Source organism: Melospiza melodia (genome assembly GCF_035770615.1).
Source record: "Melospiza melodia melodia isolate bMelMel2 chromosome 7 unlocalized genomic scaffold, bMelMel2.pri SUPER_7_unloc_4, whole genome shotgun sequence".
Classification (NCBI taxonomy): domain Eukaryota; kingdom Metazoa; phylum Chordata; class Aves; order Passeriformes; family Passerellidae; genus Melospiza; species Melospiza melodia.
Window position 1 is genome coordinate 24,099 of NW_026948500.1, and position 17,603 is coordinate 41,701.

General features: G+C 50.0%; 1 protein-coding gene across 1 annotated transcript in view; it reads right to left on the reverse strand.

Annotated features, from left to right (window-relative positions):
- The window catches only part of KIFC1 (kinesin family member C1), a 32,081-nt gene extending 15,998 nt beyond the window's left edge, over positions 1–16,083 (reverse strand). Inside the window, exons 1-7 of the mRNA XM_063181809.1 lie at positions 15,952–16,083; positions 15,775–15,877; positions 14,677–14,721; positions 12,278–12,514; positions 8,772–8,890; positions 5,668–5,835; positions 738–866 (exon numbers count right to left, since the gene is read on the reverse strand). Of these exons, the coding sequence (XP_063037879.1) occupies positions 738–866; positions 5,668–5,835; positions 8,772–8,890; positions 12,278–12,514; positions 14,677–14,721; positions 15,775–15,877; positions 15,952–16,083 (933 nt within the window). The remainder of the gene's footprint in view (positions 1–737; positions 867–5,667; positions 5,836–8,771; positions 8,891–12,277; positions 12,515–14,676; positions 14,722–15,774; positions 15,878–15,951) is intronic.
- Positions 16,084–17,603: the final 1,520 nt, after the last annotated feature.

Genomic DNA, 17,603 nt, shown 5'->3' on the forward strand with positions numbered 1-17,603 from the left:
AGGAAAAAAGGCATTTTTGAGGGGAAAAAGCCATTTTTGGGAGAGGAAAAAAGCCATTTTAGAGAGAGAAAAAAGTCCATTTTAGAGAGAGGAAAAAAGCCATTTTTGAGGGGAAAAGGCCATTTTTGAGGGAGGAAAACACGAGTTTTTAGGAAGAAAGGCCATTTCTGAGAGAAAAAAGGCATTTTTGAGAGAGAAAAAAAGGCATTTTTGGGAGAGGAAAAAGCCATTTTTGAAAGGAAAAAGCCATTTTTGAGGGGAAAAAGCCATTTTTGAGGGGAAAAGGCCATTTTAGAGAGGAAAAAGCCATTTTTGAGAGGGAAAACCCCATTTTTTAAAGAGGAAAAAAGTCATTTATAAAGAGGAAAAAAGTTATTTTGAGAGAGAAAAAAACCATTTTTGAGAGAGGAAAAAGGGCATTTTAGAGAGAGGAAAAAGCCATTTTTGAGGGGAAAAAAGCCATTTTTGAGAGGGGAAAAAGCCATTTTTGAGAGGAAAAAGCCATTTTAGAGAGAGGAAAATCCCATTTTTGAGAGGAAAAAGCCATTTTAGAGAGAGGAAAATCCCATTATTGAGGGGAAAAAGCCATTTTAGAGAGAGGAAAATCCCATTTTTGAGGGGAAAAAGCCATTTTAGAGAGAGGAAAATCCCATTTTTGAGGGGAAGAAGCCATTTTAGAGAGAGAAAATCCCATTTTTGAGGGGAAGAAGCCATTTCTGCCCCCTTTGGGCACTCACATCATCAGGCCGGGTGAGCACCAGGCTGCGCGTGTCCCCCGCGGGGAAGTGCAGGTGGGGCAGCCCCCGCTGGCGCTGCAGCTCCTCCGGCAGCAGCGGCCGCACGCGGCAGAACACGCGGATGTTCCCCTGGAAATGGGAATAAATGTAAATATTAATAAATATAAATATAAATAAATATAAACATAAACGGGATTGAGGGGTGGAACACGCGGATGTTCCCCTGGAAATGGGAATAAATGTAAATATTAATAAATATAAATATAAATAAATATAAACATAAACGGGATTGAGGGGTGGAACACGCGGATGTTCCCCTGGAAATGGGAATAAATGTAAATATTAATAAATATAAATATAAATAAATATAAACATAAACGGGATTGAGGGGTGGAACACGCGGATGTTCCCCTGGAAATGGGAAAGAAATAAAAATAAAAATAAAAATAAAAATAAAAATAAAAATAAAAATAAAAATAAAAATAAAAATAAAAATAAAAATAAAAATAAAAATAAAATAAAAATAAAACTAAAAATAAAACTAAAAATAAAAATAAAAACATAAATATAAATGGGATTGAGGGGTGGAACACGCGGATGTTCCCCTGGGGAAATAAATATAAAATATAAAATAAAAATAAAAATGTAAATATAAATGTAAATATAAATAAATTTAAATTATAAATATAAATATAACTATAAATGGATATAAACGGGATTGAGGGGTGGAACACGTGGATGTTCCCCTGGGGACGGGAATGTAAATATAAATATAAATATAAATATAAATATAAATATAAATATAAATATAAAATATAAAATATAAAATATATAATATATAATATAAATGGGATTGAGGGGTGGAACACGCGGATGTTCCCCTGGAAATGGGAATAAATGTAAATATTCATAAATATAAATATAAATAAATATAAACATAAACGGGATTGAGGGGTGGAACACGCGGATGTTCCCCTGGAAATGGGAAAGAAATAAAAATAAAAATAAAAATAAAAATAAAAATAAAAATAAAAATATAAATGGGATTGAGGGGTGGAACATGCGGATGTTCCCCTGGGGAAATAAATATAAAATATAAAATAAAAATAAAAATATAAATATAAATGTAAATATAAATAAATTTAATTTATAAATATAAATATAAATATAAATGGATATAAACGGGATTGAGGGGTGGAACACGCAGATGTTCCCCTGGGAACGGGAAAGAAATAAAAATAAAAATAAAAATAAAAATAGATGTAAATATATATAAATATAAATATAAATATAAATATAAATATAAATATAAATATAAATATAAATATAAATATAAATATAAATGGATATAAACGGGATTGAGGGGTGGAACACGTGGATGTTCCCCTGGGGAGGGAAATAAATGTAAATGTAAATGTAAATGTAAATGTAAATGTAAATGTAAATGGGATTGAGGGGTGGAACACGTGGATGTTCCCCTGGGAAATGGAAAAATAAATATAAATATAAACGGGATTGAGGGGTGGAACACGCGGATGTTCCCCTGGGGACGGGAATATAAATATAAATATAAATATAAATATAAATATAAATATAAATATAAATATAAATATAAAATATAAAATATATAATATATAATATAAATGGGATTGAGGGGTGGAACACGCGGATGTTCCCCTGGGGAGGGAAAGAAATGTAAATATGAATATATAAATATATACAAATCTAAATATAAGCATGAACATAAATATAAATATAAATGGGACTGAGGGGTGGAACACACGAATGTTCCCCTGGGGAGGGAAAATAAATGTATAATATATAATGTATAATGTATAATGTATAATATATAATATATAATATATAATATATAATATATAATATATAATATATAATATATAATATATAATATATATATAAATATAAATGGGATTGAGGGGTGGAACACGCGGATGTTCCCCTGGGGATGGGAAAATAAATATAAATATAAATATAAATATAAATATAAATATAAATATAAATATAAATATAAATATAAATATAAATATAAATATAAATATAAATGGGGTTGAGGGGTGGAACACGCGGATGTTCCCCTGGGGAGGGAAAAATCAACGGGATTGAGGCACTGGATTTATGGGAAACGCAAATATAAACAGGGTTGAGGGTGGGGTTAGTGGGAAAACAGAAATATAAATGGGATTGTGGGTGGGATTAATGGGAAAACAGAAATATAAATGGGATTGAGGGTGGGATTAATGGGAAAACAGAAATATAAATGGGATTGAGGGTGGGATTAATGGGAAAACAGAAATATAAATGGGATTGAGGGTGGGATTAATGGGGGTGCCCCTGGGAAACACTAACACACTAACATAAACACAGATGTTACCCTGGGAAATCAAAATATAAATGGGATTAAGGGGTGGGGTTAGTGGGAGTTCCCCAGGGAAAACAAAAGCTGGGATTGAGTCACTGAATTCATGGATGTTGCCCTGGAAAACCCAAAAAAATCCAGATTCAGTCATTGGGCCCAGTGCTGGGGGTCTCTCCCCTCAGGAACCGGGGTCTCCCTCACACAGAACACGCAGATGTTTCCCTGACACAACCCACCAAAATGGGATTAGCCCTCAGGAGCAGTCCCAGGGCCTCCCCTCACACAGAACACACATTTCCCCTGGAAAACTGAAAAAAAAATTGTGATTCAGTCTTTGGGCCTGGTTCTGGGGGTCTCTCCCCTCAGGAACCGGGGGTCTCCCCTCACACAGATTGTGAGGATGTTTTTCTGGAAAAATCCCACAAAAATGGGATTCAGCCCTCAGGAGCAGTCCTGGGGGTCTCCCCTCACACAGAACACACAGATATTCCCCTGGAAAACACCCAAAATTTGGAATTCAGTCATTGGGCCCAATCCTGGAGGTCTCTCCCCTCAGGAACCAGGGGTCTCTCCTCACACAGATGTTTCCCTGACAAAACCCCACAGAAATGAGATTCGGCCCTCAAGGGTAATCCCAGGGTCTTCCCTCGCACAAAACACACAGATTTCCCCTGGAAATCCAAAAGAATCAGGATTCAGTCATTGGGCCTGGTCCAGGGGGTCTCTCCCCTCAGGAACCAGGGGTCTCTCCTCATGCAGAAGATGCAGAAGTTTCCCTGACAAAACTCCACTAAATCAGGATTCAGGCCTCGGGGGGAGTCCTGGGGGTCTCCCCTCACACAGAACACACAGACAATCCCCTCAAAAATCCCAAAAAATCAGGATTCAGTCATTGGGCCTGGTTCTGGGGGTCTCTCCCCTCAGGAAGTGGGGGTCTCCCCTCACACAGAACACAGAGACATTTTCCTGGAAAAACCTTACAAAACCAGGATTCAGCACTTCAGGACAGTCCCAGGGTCTCCCCTCACACAGAACACACAGATGTTTTCATGGATAAACCCCCAAAAAATGGGATTCAGCCCTCAGGGACAGTCCTGGGGGGTGTCTCCCCTCACACAGAACACACAGATATCCCCCTAGAAAATCCCAAAACATCAGGATTTAGTCACTGGACCTGATCCCAGGTGCCTCCCCCCTCAGGAACCGGGGCTCTCCCCTCATACAGAACACGCAGATGTTTTCCCCGACAAAACTCCACAAAATCAGGATTGAGCCCTCAGGGACAGTCCTGAGGGCCTCCCCTCACAGAGATCATGTGGATATTTCCTTGGAAAACCCCCAAAAAATTGGGATTTAGGAATGGGGCCTGATCCAGAGTGTCTCCCCCCTCAGGAACCAGGGATCTCCCCTCATACAGATATTTCCCTGACAAAACCACACAAAAATGGGATTCAGCCCTCAGGGGCAGTTCCAGCGTCTCCCCTCACACAGAAAACACAGATATCGCCCTGGAAAACACCCCCAAAAAAGTGATTTATTCATTGGGCCTGGTCCTGGGGGTCTCTCCCCTCAGGGCCCGGGCGTCTCCCCTCACAGAGACCACACAGACATTTCCCTGATAAAACCCCAAAACATCAGAATTCAGTCACTGGGCCTGATCCCGGGTGTCTCTCCCTCAGGAACCATGGGTCTCCCCTCACGCAGACCACACAGATATTTCCCTGATAAAACCCCAAAACATCAGAATTTAGTCACTGGGCCTGATCCCGGGTGTCTCTCCCTCAGGAACCATGGGTCTCTCCTCACACAGAACATGCAGATATTTCCCTGATAAAACCCCAAAACATCAGAATTTAGTCACTGGGCCTGATCCCGGGTGTCTCTCCCTCAGGAACCATGGGTCTCTCCTCACGCAGACCACACAGATATTTCCCTGATAAAACCCCAAAACATCAGAATTTAGTCACTGGGCCTGACCCCGGGTGTCTCCCTCAGGAACCATGGGTCTCTCCTCACACAGACCACACAGATATTTCCCTGATAAAACCCCAAAACATCAGAATTTAGTCACTGGGCCTGACCCCGGGTGTCTCTCCCCTCAGGGCCCGGGCGTCTCCCCTCACACAGACCACACAGATATTTCCCTGATAAAACCCCAAAACATCAGAATTCAGTCACTGGGCCTGATCCCGGGTGTCTCTCCCTCAGGAACCATGGGTCTCCCCTCACGCAGACCACACAGATATTTCCCTGATAAAACCCCAAAACATCAGAATTTAGTCACTGGGCCTGATCCCGGGTGTCTCTCCCTCAGGAACCATGGGTCTCTCCTCACACAGAACATGCAGATATTTCCCTGATAAAACCCCAAAACATCAGAATTTAGTCACTGGGCCTGATCCCGGGTGTCTCTCCCTCAGAAACCATGGGTCTCCCCTCACACAGACCACACAGATATTTCCCTGATAAAACCCTGCCAGCCCCCGATTCCCCCCTCAGTAACCCCCCCACAGAACACGCGGCCGTTCCCCTGAACTGCCCCCGGAGCCGTACCCGGAGCTCCTGGATGTCGTTGTGCAGGCGGCGCCGCTCCATCTCCAGCAGGTGGATGCGCTCCTCGTGCTCGGCTAGCAGCGCCCGCTGCGAGGCCTCGAGCTCGCGCAGCGCCGCCACCTGCTCCAGCTGCTCCTGCAGCTGCTGCTGCGTCTGCTGCAGCTGCGCCTGGGGGGGGAAGGAAAAAAAAACTCATTTCCCCATTCCCCAATTTCCCCACTCGCTGCTGGGCCTTCTCCAAAAAAACCTGAAAATTCCCTTATTGCCACTCGCTGCTGAGCCTTTTGCAAAAAAAAAATGAAAATTCCCTTATTCCCCCCTCACGTCTGAGCCTTTTGCAAAAAAAATCCTCAAAATTCCCAATTCCCCCCTTGCTTCTGGGCCTTCTGCAAAAAATCCTCAAAATCCCCTCATTCCCACTCGCTTCTGAGCCTTTTGCAAAAAACCCTCAAAATCCCCAATATTTCCCCATCACTTCTGAGCCTTCTGCAAAAAACCCTCAAAATCCCCAATTTCCCCCTCGCCTCTGAGCCTTTTGCAAAAAAACCTCAAAATCCCCAATTTCCCCCTCACTTCTGAGCCTTTGGCAAAAAACCCTCAAAATCCCCAATATTTCCCCATCACTTCTGAGCCTTCTGCAAAAAACCCTCAAAATCCCCAAATTTCCCCCTCGCGTCTGAGCCTTTTGCAAAAAATCCTCAAAATCCCCAATATTTCCCCCTCGCATCTGAGCCTTTTGCAAAAAACCTCAAAATCCCCAATTCCCCTTCGCTTCTGGGCCTTCTGCAAAAAACCCTCAAAATCCCCAATTCCCCCCTTGCTTCTGAGCCTTCTCAGCTGCTCAGTACAGAAACTCGCAAAATAATCCCAGTTTTCCTCATATTTTACAGATTTTCTGACATTCCCCAAGGAATTTGGGGTTAAATTCCCATATTTTGAGGCGTTTTCTGAGGGGTTTCAACACATTCCCTCATTTTCCCGCCTTTTTTTTCTGGCGCCCCCTAGCGGATTTCGAGTTGAAACCCAGCAAAAATTATTCAAATTCCCTTTTCTTTCCCCCAACATTTCGCACCCTCACTCCTGAGCCTTTCCAGCTGTTCACTAGAGAAACTCTCAAAAAAATCCCGGTTTTCCTCATGTTTTGCAGATTTTCTGACATTCTCCATGGAATTTGGGGTTAAAATTCCCATATTTTGAGGCGTTTTCTGGTGCTCAGTAGAAAAAATCACAAAAAACCCCGCCTGGTTTTCCGCATGTTTTGCAGATTTTCTGACATTCCCCAAGGAAATTTGGGTTAAAATTCCCATATTTTGAGGCATTTTCTGAGGGGTTTCACCGCAATCCATGCAAAGCCCTCATTTTCCAGCCTTTCTTGGCACCCAGATTTCGAGTAGAAACCCAGCAAAAATTATTCAAATTCCCTTTTTTTCCCCAACATTTCGTACACCCTGAGGGATTTTGGGTGCAAAAGCAGTTGAGTTGTCAAAAATTCCCATTTTTCACAATTTCCCCCATATTTTTAGGCACTCCCTGAGAAATTTTGACACCAAAAAATCCAGAATTGACACAAACCCCTCATTTTTCCAACCTTTTCTGGCGTTCCTGGTGGCTTTCAGCCTGGACAGTGACTGTACAGCTCTAAAATCCCAGTTTTTCAATAATTTTGTAGCACCCTGAAGGATTTTGGTTGCAAAAGCGCTGAACTGGTGAAAATTCCCATTTCTACCACATTGTGAGGAATCTTCTGAAGAATTTTTGACACCAAAAAGCCGGAATTGCCACAAACCCTCATTTTCCTGCTGTTTTCTGAGGCCTCTGGAGCAACAAAATGGCTCCAAATTCTGGGGTCTGTGGATTCTGAAGCATCCCTGAGGCATTTTGAGTGCAAAAGCAGCTGAATTGGTGAAAATTCACATTTTTCTCAAATTTTGAGGCACTCCCATGGAGATTCCCACACCAAGAAAGCCAAAATGGGCGTAAATCCCACATTTTCCTGCATTTTTCTGGCCCCAGAGCAACAAAACACCTCCAAATTCCTGGGGTTTGTGGATTCTGAAGCACTCCCTGAGGATATTTGGGTGCAAAGGCAGCTGAATTGGTGAAAATTCCATCTTTCCCAAGTTTTGAGGTTCCCCTGAAGGGTTTTGACCCCAAGAAAGACAGAATTGGCACAAACCCCACATTTTCCCACCTTTTGTTGTGTCCCTTGGGAGATTTCAGGTCAGAGAGCAACAAAACAGCTCTAAAATCCCAGGGTTTTGCACATTTTCAAGAGCCCTTGAGGGATTTTGGGGACAGAAGCAGCTGGATTGGTGAAAATTCCCATTTTCCCCACATTTCAAGGCACTTTTGAAGTGATTTTGATGCCAAAAAGCCCAAATTGGTGTCAACCCCTCATTTTCCCGCCCTTTTTGGCGCCCCCTGGCGGATTTTCCCCTCACAGCTTCCGCCATTTTTCTGCCTAAAGGATCTCAGATCAGAGAGCAACAAAACGGCTCCAAAATGCCAGTTTTGCACATTTTCAGGAACCCTTCAGGGATTTTGGGGACAGAAGAAGCTGGATTGGTGAAAATTCCCATTTCTCCACATTTCAAGGCAATTCAGAGCGATTTAGGTGCAAAAAAACCACCCAAATTGGTGCCAAGCCCTCATTTTCCCGCCCTTTTTGGCACCCCCTGGTGGATTTTCCCCTCGCAGCTTCCTGCCATTTTTTGCCCCCAATGGATTTCAGGTCAGAGAGCAACACAAGACCTCTAAAATCCCAAAGTTTTGCACATTTTCAAGAGCCCTTGAGGGATTTAGGGGACAGAAGCAGCTGAACTGGTGAAAATTCCCATTTTCCATATTTCAAGGCACTTTCAGAGCAATTTTGGGGCCAACCCCTCATTTTCCCGCCCTTTTTGGCGCCCCCTGGTGGATTTTCCCCTCACAGCTTCCCACCATTTTTCACCAACCCCCTCCAACAATGGATTCCAGATCAGAGAGCACCAAAATGGCTCCAAATTCCCGTTTTTTTCAGGGATTCTCAGGAATTCTGAGCCCTACCCCGGCGTTCTCCCAGCTGCTCGGACAGCTCCTGTGCCCGACCCAGGGCCTCATCCTCTCCTGCCGCCGCTGCTGCTCCTGCGCCTGCAGCCGCCGCTCCTCGGCCTCCAGGGCCTCCAGCCGGTCGCGGCTCTGCTGCAGCTCCTCGCGGCACTGGGACACCTCCAGCTCCAGGGAGCTGCTCCAAAGAAATGGGGCAATGCCATAAAATGGAGAATCCCGGGTTTTGGGAACTTGGAGAGTTTTAGGTGAGTTTCTGAGGGGTTTGGGGAATTTTCCAAAGGGTTCTGAGGGAATTTTGGGGATCTTGAGGGAGTTCAGCCCCGGCTCTGCTGCAGCTCCTCACGGCACTGGAATATCTCCAGCTCCAGGGAAACAACAACCCCATAAAACTGGGGAATCACAGATTTCAGGGAACTTGGAGAGTTTTGGGTGAGTTTCTTGAGGGGTTTTGGGAATTTCAGGAGGGTTCTGAGGGAATTTTGGGGATTGTGAGGGGTTTTGAGGGGATTCAGGGAAATTTCAGGGATTTTTCCGAAGGGTTCTGAGGGAATTTTGGGGATCTTGAGGGAGTTCAGCCCCGGCTCTGCTGCAGCTCCTCACGGCACTGAGACACCTCCAGCTCCAGGGAAACAACAACCCCAAAAAATTGGAGAATCCCAGATTTCAGGGAACTTGGAGAGTTCGGGGTAAATTTCTTGAGGGGTTTTGGGGAATTTTCAGAAGAGTTCTGAGGGAACTTTGGGGATCTTGTGGCATTTTGGAGAAGTTCAGGGAAATTCCATAGATTTCCAGGAGGGTTCTGAGGGAATTTTGGGGATCTTGAGGGAGTTCAGCCCCGGCTCTGCTGCAGCTCCTCACAGCACTGAGACACCTCCAGCTCCACGGAAACAACAACCCCATAAAACTGGAGAATCCCGGATTTTAGGGAAGTTCCAGGTGGTTTGGGGTGAGTTTCTTGAGGGGTTTTGGGGTAATCTGGGGATTTTGAGCAATGTTCAGGAGGGTTCTGAGGGAGTTTTACAGATGGTGAGGGGATTTGGGGAATTTTCTGGGATTTTCTGAACGGTTCTGAGGGAATTTTTGGGATCCTCAGGGGTTTTTGAGGGAATTTGGGAAATTTCAGGGATTTACAGAAGAGTTATGAGAGAATTTTGGGGATCTTGAGGGAGTTCAGCCCCGCTCTGCTGCAGCTCCTCACGGCACTGAGACACCTCCAGCTCCAGGGAAACAACAGCCCATAAAACTGGAGAATCCCGATTTTAGGGAAGTTCCAGGTGGGTTTGGGTGAGTTTCTCGAGGGGTTTTGAGGAATTTGAGGAATTTGAGGAGGGTTCTGAGGGACCATGAGGGGGTTGGAGAATACGGGGAAATTTCTGGGTTTTGCTCAGGTTTTGGTGGATTTTGGGGCACTTTAGATGGATTTTGGGGCAGTTTGAAATGATTTTGGTCAGGTTTTAATGGATTGTGGACAGTTTTAAGTAGATTTTTTCCCAGGTTTGGATGATTTTGTTCATGTTTTGCTAGATTTTGGGGCAGTTTTTCAGGATTTTGTACAGGTTTTGGTGGATTTTGGGGCAGTTTTTCAGGATTTTGTACAGATTTTGGTGGATTTTGAGGCAGTTTGGATGATTTTGGTCAGGTTTTGGTGGATTTTGAGGCAGTTTGGATGATTTTGGTCAGGTTTTGGCAGATTTTGAGGCAGTTTAGATGGATTTGGGACAGTTTTGAAGGATTTTGAGGCAGTTTTTGAGGGGATTTTGGTCAGGTTTGGATGATTTTGGGGCAGTTTAGATGGATTTGGGGCAGTTTTGAAGGATTTTGAGGCAGTTTAGATGGATTTTGGTCAGGTTTGGATGATTTTGGGGCAGTTTGGATGGATTTTGGTCAGGTTTTGATGGATTTTGGGACAGTTTTTCAGGATTTTGGGCAGTTTTAAGTGGATTTTAACTGATTTTGGTGCAGTTTTTTCAGGATTTAGGTACATTTTTGCTCATTTCTCACCCGACCCTGGTGCACAGGCTGCTCTCCCTCTCCCCCAGCTCCCTCTGCAGGGGGATGGGGACGGATTTTGGGACAGGTTGGGTGGATTTGGTCAGCTTTGATGGATTTTTGAGGCACTTAATATGGATTTTGGTCAGGTTTGGATGATTTTGGACAGCTTTAAGCAGATTTTCCAGGTTTTGATGGGTTTTGGACAGCGATGGATTTTGGACAGGTTTTGATGGATTTGGGGCAGGTTTCAGTGGATTTTTAGCGGATTTAGGCACATTTTTCCCTGTTTCTCACCCGACCCTGGTGCAGAGGCTGCTCTCCCTCTCGCCCAGCTCCCTCTAGCAGGAGGACATGGTGGGTTTGGGGTGGGTTTGGGGCAGTATAAAGATGATTTAGGTGCAGGTTTAGGCAGATTTAGGCACATTCAGGTACATTTTGCTCGTTTCTCACCCGACCCTGATGCAGAGGCTGCTCTCCCTGCTGTCCTCTGTCCCAGCTCCCTCAGCAGGGGATGTGAGTGGGTTTGGTGGAGGTTTAAGCAGATTTAGGCACATTTCTCACCCGACCCTGGTGCACAGGCTGCTCTCCCGGCTCTCCCTCTCGCCCAGCTCCCTCAGCAGGGGGATGTGGGTGGGTTTGGGGCAGGTTTAATCACATTTAGGTACATTTTTGCCCGTTTCTCACCCGACCCTGGTGCACAGGCTGCTCTCCCTGCTGTCCCTCTCGCCCAGCTCCCTCAGCAGGGGGATGTGAGTGGGTTTGGTGGAGGTTTAAGCAGATTTAGGCACATTTCTCACCCGACCCCTGGTGCAGAGGCTGCTCTCCCTGCTCTCCCTCTCGCCCAGCTCTCTCAGCAGGTGGATGTGGGTGGGTTTGGGCAGGTTTCAGTGGATTTAAAGCAGATTTTGTACATTTTTCTCCATTTCTCACCCGACCCTGGTGCACAGGCTGCTCTCCCTCTCGCCCAGCTCCCTCAGCAGGGGGATGTGGGTGGGTTTGGGGCAGTTTGGGGTGGATTTGGGGCAGTATAAGGGGGATTTAGGTGCAGGTTTAAGCACATTTAGGTACATTTTTGCCCGTTTCTCACCCGACCCTGGTGCACAGGCTGCTCTCCCTGCTCTCCCTCTGTCCCAGCTCCCTCAGCAGGGTGATGGGATGGATTTGGGCCAGTAAAAGGGGATTTAGGTGCAGGTTTGAGCAGATTTAGGCACATTTAGGTACATTTTTGCTCATTTCTCACCCGACCCTGGTGCAGAGGCTGCTCTCCCAGCTCTCCCTCTCGCCCAGCTCCCTCAGCAGGGGATGTGGGTGGGTTTGGGGCAGTTTGGGGTGGATTTGAGGCAGTATAAAGGGGATTTAGGTGCAGTTTTTGTGGATTTAGGTACATTTTTGCTCGTTTCTCACCCGACCCTGGTGCAGAGGCTGCTCTCCCGGCTCTCCCTCTCGCCCAGCTCCCTCAGCAGGAGGACATGGGTGGGTTTGGGGTGGGTTTGGGGCAGTATAAAGGGGATTTAGGTGCAGGTTTAAGCAGATTTAGGCACATTTAGGTACATTTTTGCCCGTTTCTCACCCGACCCTGGTGCAGAGGCTGCTCTCCCGCTCTCCCTCTCGCCCAGCTCCCTCTGCAGCCGCTCCAGCCGCTCTCTCAGCGCTCGGTTGCCGCTCTCCAGCTCCCGTTTCTCGCCCTCCAGCCCCTGCAGCCGCTCCTGGGCCTGGCCCAGCGCCTCCCGCAGGTCCCCGAGCTGCCCCCGCAGGTCCCACGGCGGCCGCTTGGAGGCGCCCTTGGCGCTCGTGCTCGTCACCGAGCCTGGGGACATTGGGGACATTGGGGACACTGGGGACATCCCGGGGACATTGGGGACAGGCGCCCTTGGAGCTCGTGCTCGTGGCAGAGCTGGGGACAAAGGGACACCGGGGGGATTGGGGACACTGGGGACACTGGGACATCGGGAACAGGCGCCCTTGGAGCTCGCCGTGTTCGTGGCAGAGCCTGGGGACACCCAGAGGGGCTTGGGGACACCCAGAGGGGCTTGGGACATCAGGAAGGGGAGTGGGGACATCGGGAAGGGGAGTGGGGATATTGGGAGAGGGGACATTGGAGAGGAGTTTTGGGACATCAGGAGGGCTTTGGGGACACCTGGAGGGGGACACAGGGGGGCTGGGGACATTGGAGGGATTGGGGACACCCCAAGGGGACTGGGGACATTGGAGCTCGTGCTCATGACCGAGCCTGGGGGGACACAGAGGGGATTGGGGACACCCTGAGGGACATTGGGGACAGGCGCCCTTGGAGCTCGCCGTGCTCGTGGCAGAGCCTGGGAGGGACAAAGGGGTTGGGACACCCCGAGGGATTGGGGACACTGGGACATGGGAGGGGATTGGGGACATCGGGGACAGGCGCCCTTGGAGCTCGCCGTGCTTGTGGCAGAGCCTGGGGACATTGACAGGGGTTGGGGACATTGGGGACATTGGGGGACACCCAAGGGGACATTGGGAGTGGGGACAGGCACCCTGGAGCTCGTGCTCGTCACCGAGCCTGGGGGGACACAGAGGGGATTGGGGACACCCCAAGGGGACATTGGGGACATCGGGGACAGGCACCCTTGGAGCTCGCCGTGCTGGTGGCCGAGCCTGGGGACATTGACAGGGGTTGGGACATTGGGGACATTGGGGACAGGTGCCCTTGGAGCTCGCCGTGCTGGTGGCCAAGCTTGGGGACATTGACAGGGGTTGGGGACATGGCAGGGGTTGGGGACATTGACAGGGGTTGGGGACATTGGCAGGGGAGTGGGGACATTGGGAGGGGCTGGGGACATTGGCAGGGGAGTGGGGACATTGGCAGGGGAGAGGGGACATTGGCAGGGGGAGTGGGGACAATGGCAGGGGAGTGGGGACATTGGGAGGGGAGAGGGGACATTGGCAGGGGTTGGGGGACATTGGGGACATTGGCAGGGGCTGGGGACCTCAGGAAAAGGACTGGGGACACGGGGAAGGGCTTGGGGACACTGGGGGGGGAGCTTTGGGAACATCCCGGAGGACTTGGGGACATCGGGAGGGGCAGTGGGGGACACCCAGAGGGAGGGGGGACACCCAGAAGGACTCGGGGACATTGTGAGGGGCTTGGGGACATCGGGGAGGGCAGTGGGGACACCCGGAGGGGAGCGGGGACACGGAAAGGGACGGGGACACCGGGCAGGGCAGTGGGGACACGGGAAAGGGACGGGGACACCGGGCAGGGCAGTGGGGACACGGGCAGGGGGACTGGGGACACTGGAGAGGAGATCTGGGGACATCGCGAGGGCTTGGGGACACTGCAGGAGAGCCCTGGGGCTGGGGGGTCCTGGGCCTTGGGGACATCAGGAGGGGCTTGGGACACTGGGGACAGCGGGGGAGAGGTGGCCCTGGGGACATTGGGGAGGGCTTGGGGACATTGAGGGGGGCTTGGGGACAGGGGAGAGGTGGCCCTGGGGACATTGAGGGAGGGCTTGGGACATTGAGGGGGCTTGGGGACATCAGGTGGGAGATCTGGGGACAGGGAGAGGTGGCCCTGGGGACACTGGGAAGGGCCTGGGGACATCAGGAGGGGCTTGGGGACAGGGGAGAGGTGGCCCTGGGACACTGGGGAGGGACTGGGGACATTGAGGGGGGCTTGGGGACATTGGTGGCAGATCTGGGAACGCTGGGGACAGGGGAGAGGTGGCCCTGGGGACATTGAGGGGGGCTTGGGACATCAGGAGGGGCTTGGGGACATTGGGGGGAGATCTGGGGACGCTGGGGACAGGGGAGAGGTGGCCCTGGGGACACTGGGGACAGGGGAGAGGTGCCCTGGGGACATCAGGAGGGGCTTGGGGACATTGGGGGGAGATCTGGGGACGCTGGGGACAGGGGAGAGGTGGCCCTGGGGACATTGAGGTGGCCCTGGGGACATTGAGGTGGCCCTGGGGACATTGAGGAGGTCTCAGGTCTCACCTGCCCGAGGAGCAGCTGCCACCGACGCCGCCTTGCGAGGGCCATCTGGGGACATTGGGGGGACATTGGGGACATTGGGGGGACACTGGGGAAGGCTGAAGCCCTTGACACCCCCAGGTCACACTGAGCGCCCCCAAATCCTTTGAAAGTCTCCAAAGTGTCCCCAGAGCCCCCAAATCCCCCCCTTGAACTGCCCAAACCCCAATTAACCCCCTAAAAACCCCCATTAACTGCCCCAAAGCCCCATTAAATACCCCCTGAGCCCCTTGAACTGCCCAGAGCCCAAATAACCCCCTAAAACCCCCTTAACTGCCCCAGAGCCCAAATAACCCCCTAAAACCCATTAACTGCCCCAAAGCCCCATTAAATACCCCCAAACCCCCATTAACTGCCCCAAACCCCCATTAAATACCCCAAATCCCCGCCTTGAACTGCCCCAGAGCCCAAATAACCCTCTAAAACCCCCAATAACTGCCCCAGAGCCCCTCTAAATCCCACCAGAGCCTCTTTAACTGCCCCAGAGCCCCTCTAAATACCCCCAAATCCCTTCAACTGCCCCAGAGCCCTCTAAATACCCCAGATCCCCTTGAACTGCCCCAGAGCCCCTCTAAATCCCCCAGATCCCCTTTAGCTGCCCCAGAGCCCTCTAGATCCCCCAGATCCCCTTTAACTGCCCCAGAGCCCCTCTCAATCCCCCCCAGATCCCCTTGAACTGCCCCAGAGCCCTTCTAAATACCCCAGATCCCTTTGAACTGCCCCAGAGCCCTTCTAAATACCCCCAGATCCCCTTGAACTGCCCCAGAGCCCCTCTAAATACCCCTAGATCCCCTTTAACTGCCCCAGAGCCCCTCTAAATACCCCCAGATCCCCTTTAACTGCCCCGGAGCCCCTCTAAATACCCCAAAATCCCCTTTAACTGCCCAGAGCCCCTCTAGATCCCCCAAAATCCCCTTGAACTGCCCCAAAATCCCCTCCAATCCTCCAAGTGCCCCTTGGCTGCCCCAGACCCCCATTCAATGCCCCAAATTCCCCTTTCACCGCCCCGAGCCCCCTTTGTTTGCCCCCGCTCTCCCCTCCGTGCCCCGGCTCCGCCCGTACCGTTCTTGCCCGCGGCGGCGCCCAGCGTTCGCAGCGGGGCCCTGAGCGGGGCCTTGGGCGCGGCCTTGGCAGCTCCGGGCCCGAGCCCGGTCCGCGATCGTTTCTGTCAGGGGACAAACGGCGTCAGGCGCGGGCAGGGCAGGGCCGGGCCGGGCCCGCGCGGGGGGCGCTCCGCACCTGCTGGGGAGGCGCCGCGGGCGGCCCCTCGGACGGGCCCGCTTCTCCTGGGCCCCGGCCCACCGGCAGCCGCGAGGGCCTCGGGCGCGGCTCCGGGGGCGCTGCGGGACCGGCCTGAGGCGGCGCCGCCATCTTGTCCCGCGCGCCTTCAAACCGCCGCGCGCACAGCGAGGCCCGCGCCGCGGCCAATGGCGGGGCGGGATGGGAGGGGCGGGACCGCCCCCTCGGGGTTGGGCCAATGGAGAGCGAGGCGGGCGAAGTAACAGCCAATAGGAGCGCGGGGCGGGGCGAGGGAAGGAGGAGGATCGCCCGCCAAACGGTAACGGCTGAGGAGGGCGGGGCTTGTGTGGTGGGAGAGGGCGGGGATTGGCTGAGAAGGGGAGGGGGCGGGGTTTACGCAGTGGGCGTGGCCATGCGAGGCACGGCGTTGTTTTGGTTGCGGGGCGGGGGCGTGGCCTGAGAGCAAGCCCCGCCCACAGCGCCCGAACAGCCCGAATTTACCCAAATATCCCCAAATCCAGCGAAAATAGCCCCAAATCCACCCAAATATCCACAAATCCAACCGAAATATCCCCAAAGCTGCCCAAAATGTCCCCCAAATCCACCCAAAATATTTCCAAATCCAGCGAAAATAGCCCCAATCCACCCAAATATCCCCAAATCCACCCAAATATCCCCAAATCTGCCCAAAATGTCCCCCAAATCCACCCAAAATATTTCCAAAATCCACCTAAATATCCTCAAATCCATCTAAAATATCCCCAAATCCATCTAAAATACCCCCAAATACACCAAAATATCCCCAAATCCACCCAAATATCCCCAAATCTGCCCAAAATGTCCCCAAATCCACCCAAAATATTTCCAAATCCACCTAAATATCCTCAAATCCATCTAAAATATCCCCAAATCCATCTAAAATATCCCCAAATACACCAACATATCCCCAAATCTGCCCAAAACATCCCTAAATCCACCCAAAATATCCCCAAACACACCCAAAATATCCCTAAATTCACCCAAAATATCACCAAATCCATTCAAACTTCCTAAATTCACCATAAACATCCACAGATCTGCCCCAAACATTCCAAACCCCTCAAAACCTCTCGAAATCCGCCCAAAATAATCCCAAATATCTTCAAATCTGCCCAAACCTTCTTAAATCCGCCCAAAACATGCCCAAATCCCACTAGAGCTCCCCAAATTCACCCAAATATCCCAAATCCTCCCAAATTATTCACAAATCCACCAAAAAAATCCCCAAATCTGCCCCAAAACATCCGTAAATTCACCCAAAACGTCCCCAAATCACTCAAAACTTCCCTAAATTCGTTCAAAACATCCCAAAATCCACTCGAACATCCAAAATCCACCAAAATATCCCCAAACGTTCCCAAATCCACCCTAAATGGCCCAAATATCCCCAAACATCCCCAAATCCCCAAAATCCACTCAAAGCCTCCCTATATCCACTCAAATATCCCCAAATCCACCCAAAACCTCCCTAAATTCACTCAAAACATCCCCAAACCCGCCCAAATAACCCCCAAAACCTCTCCCAGACACCCCCAGAACTCCCCAAATGCCCCCAGAACCCCCAGTCCCTCCCCAACCCCTCCTCACGCTCCCCAAATCCCCCCAAATTTGCC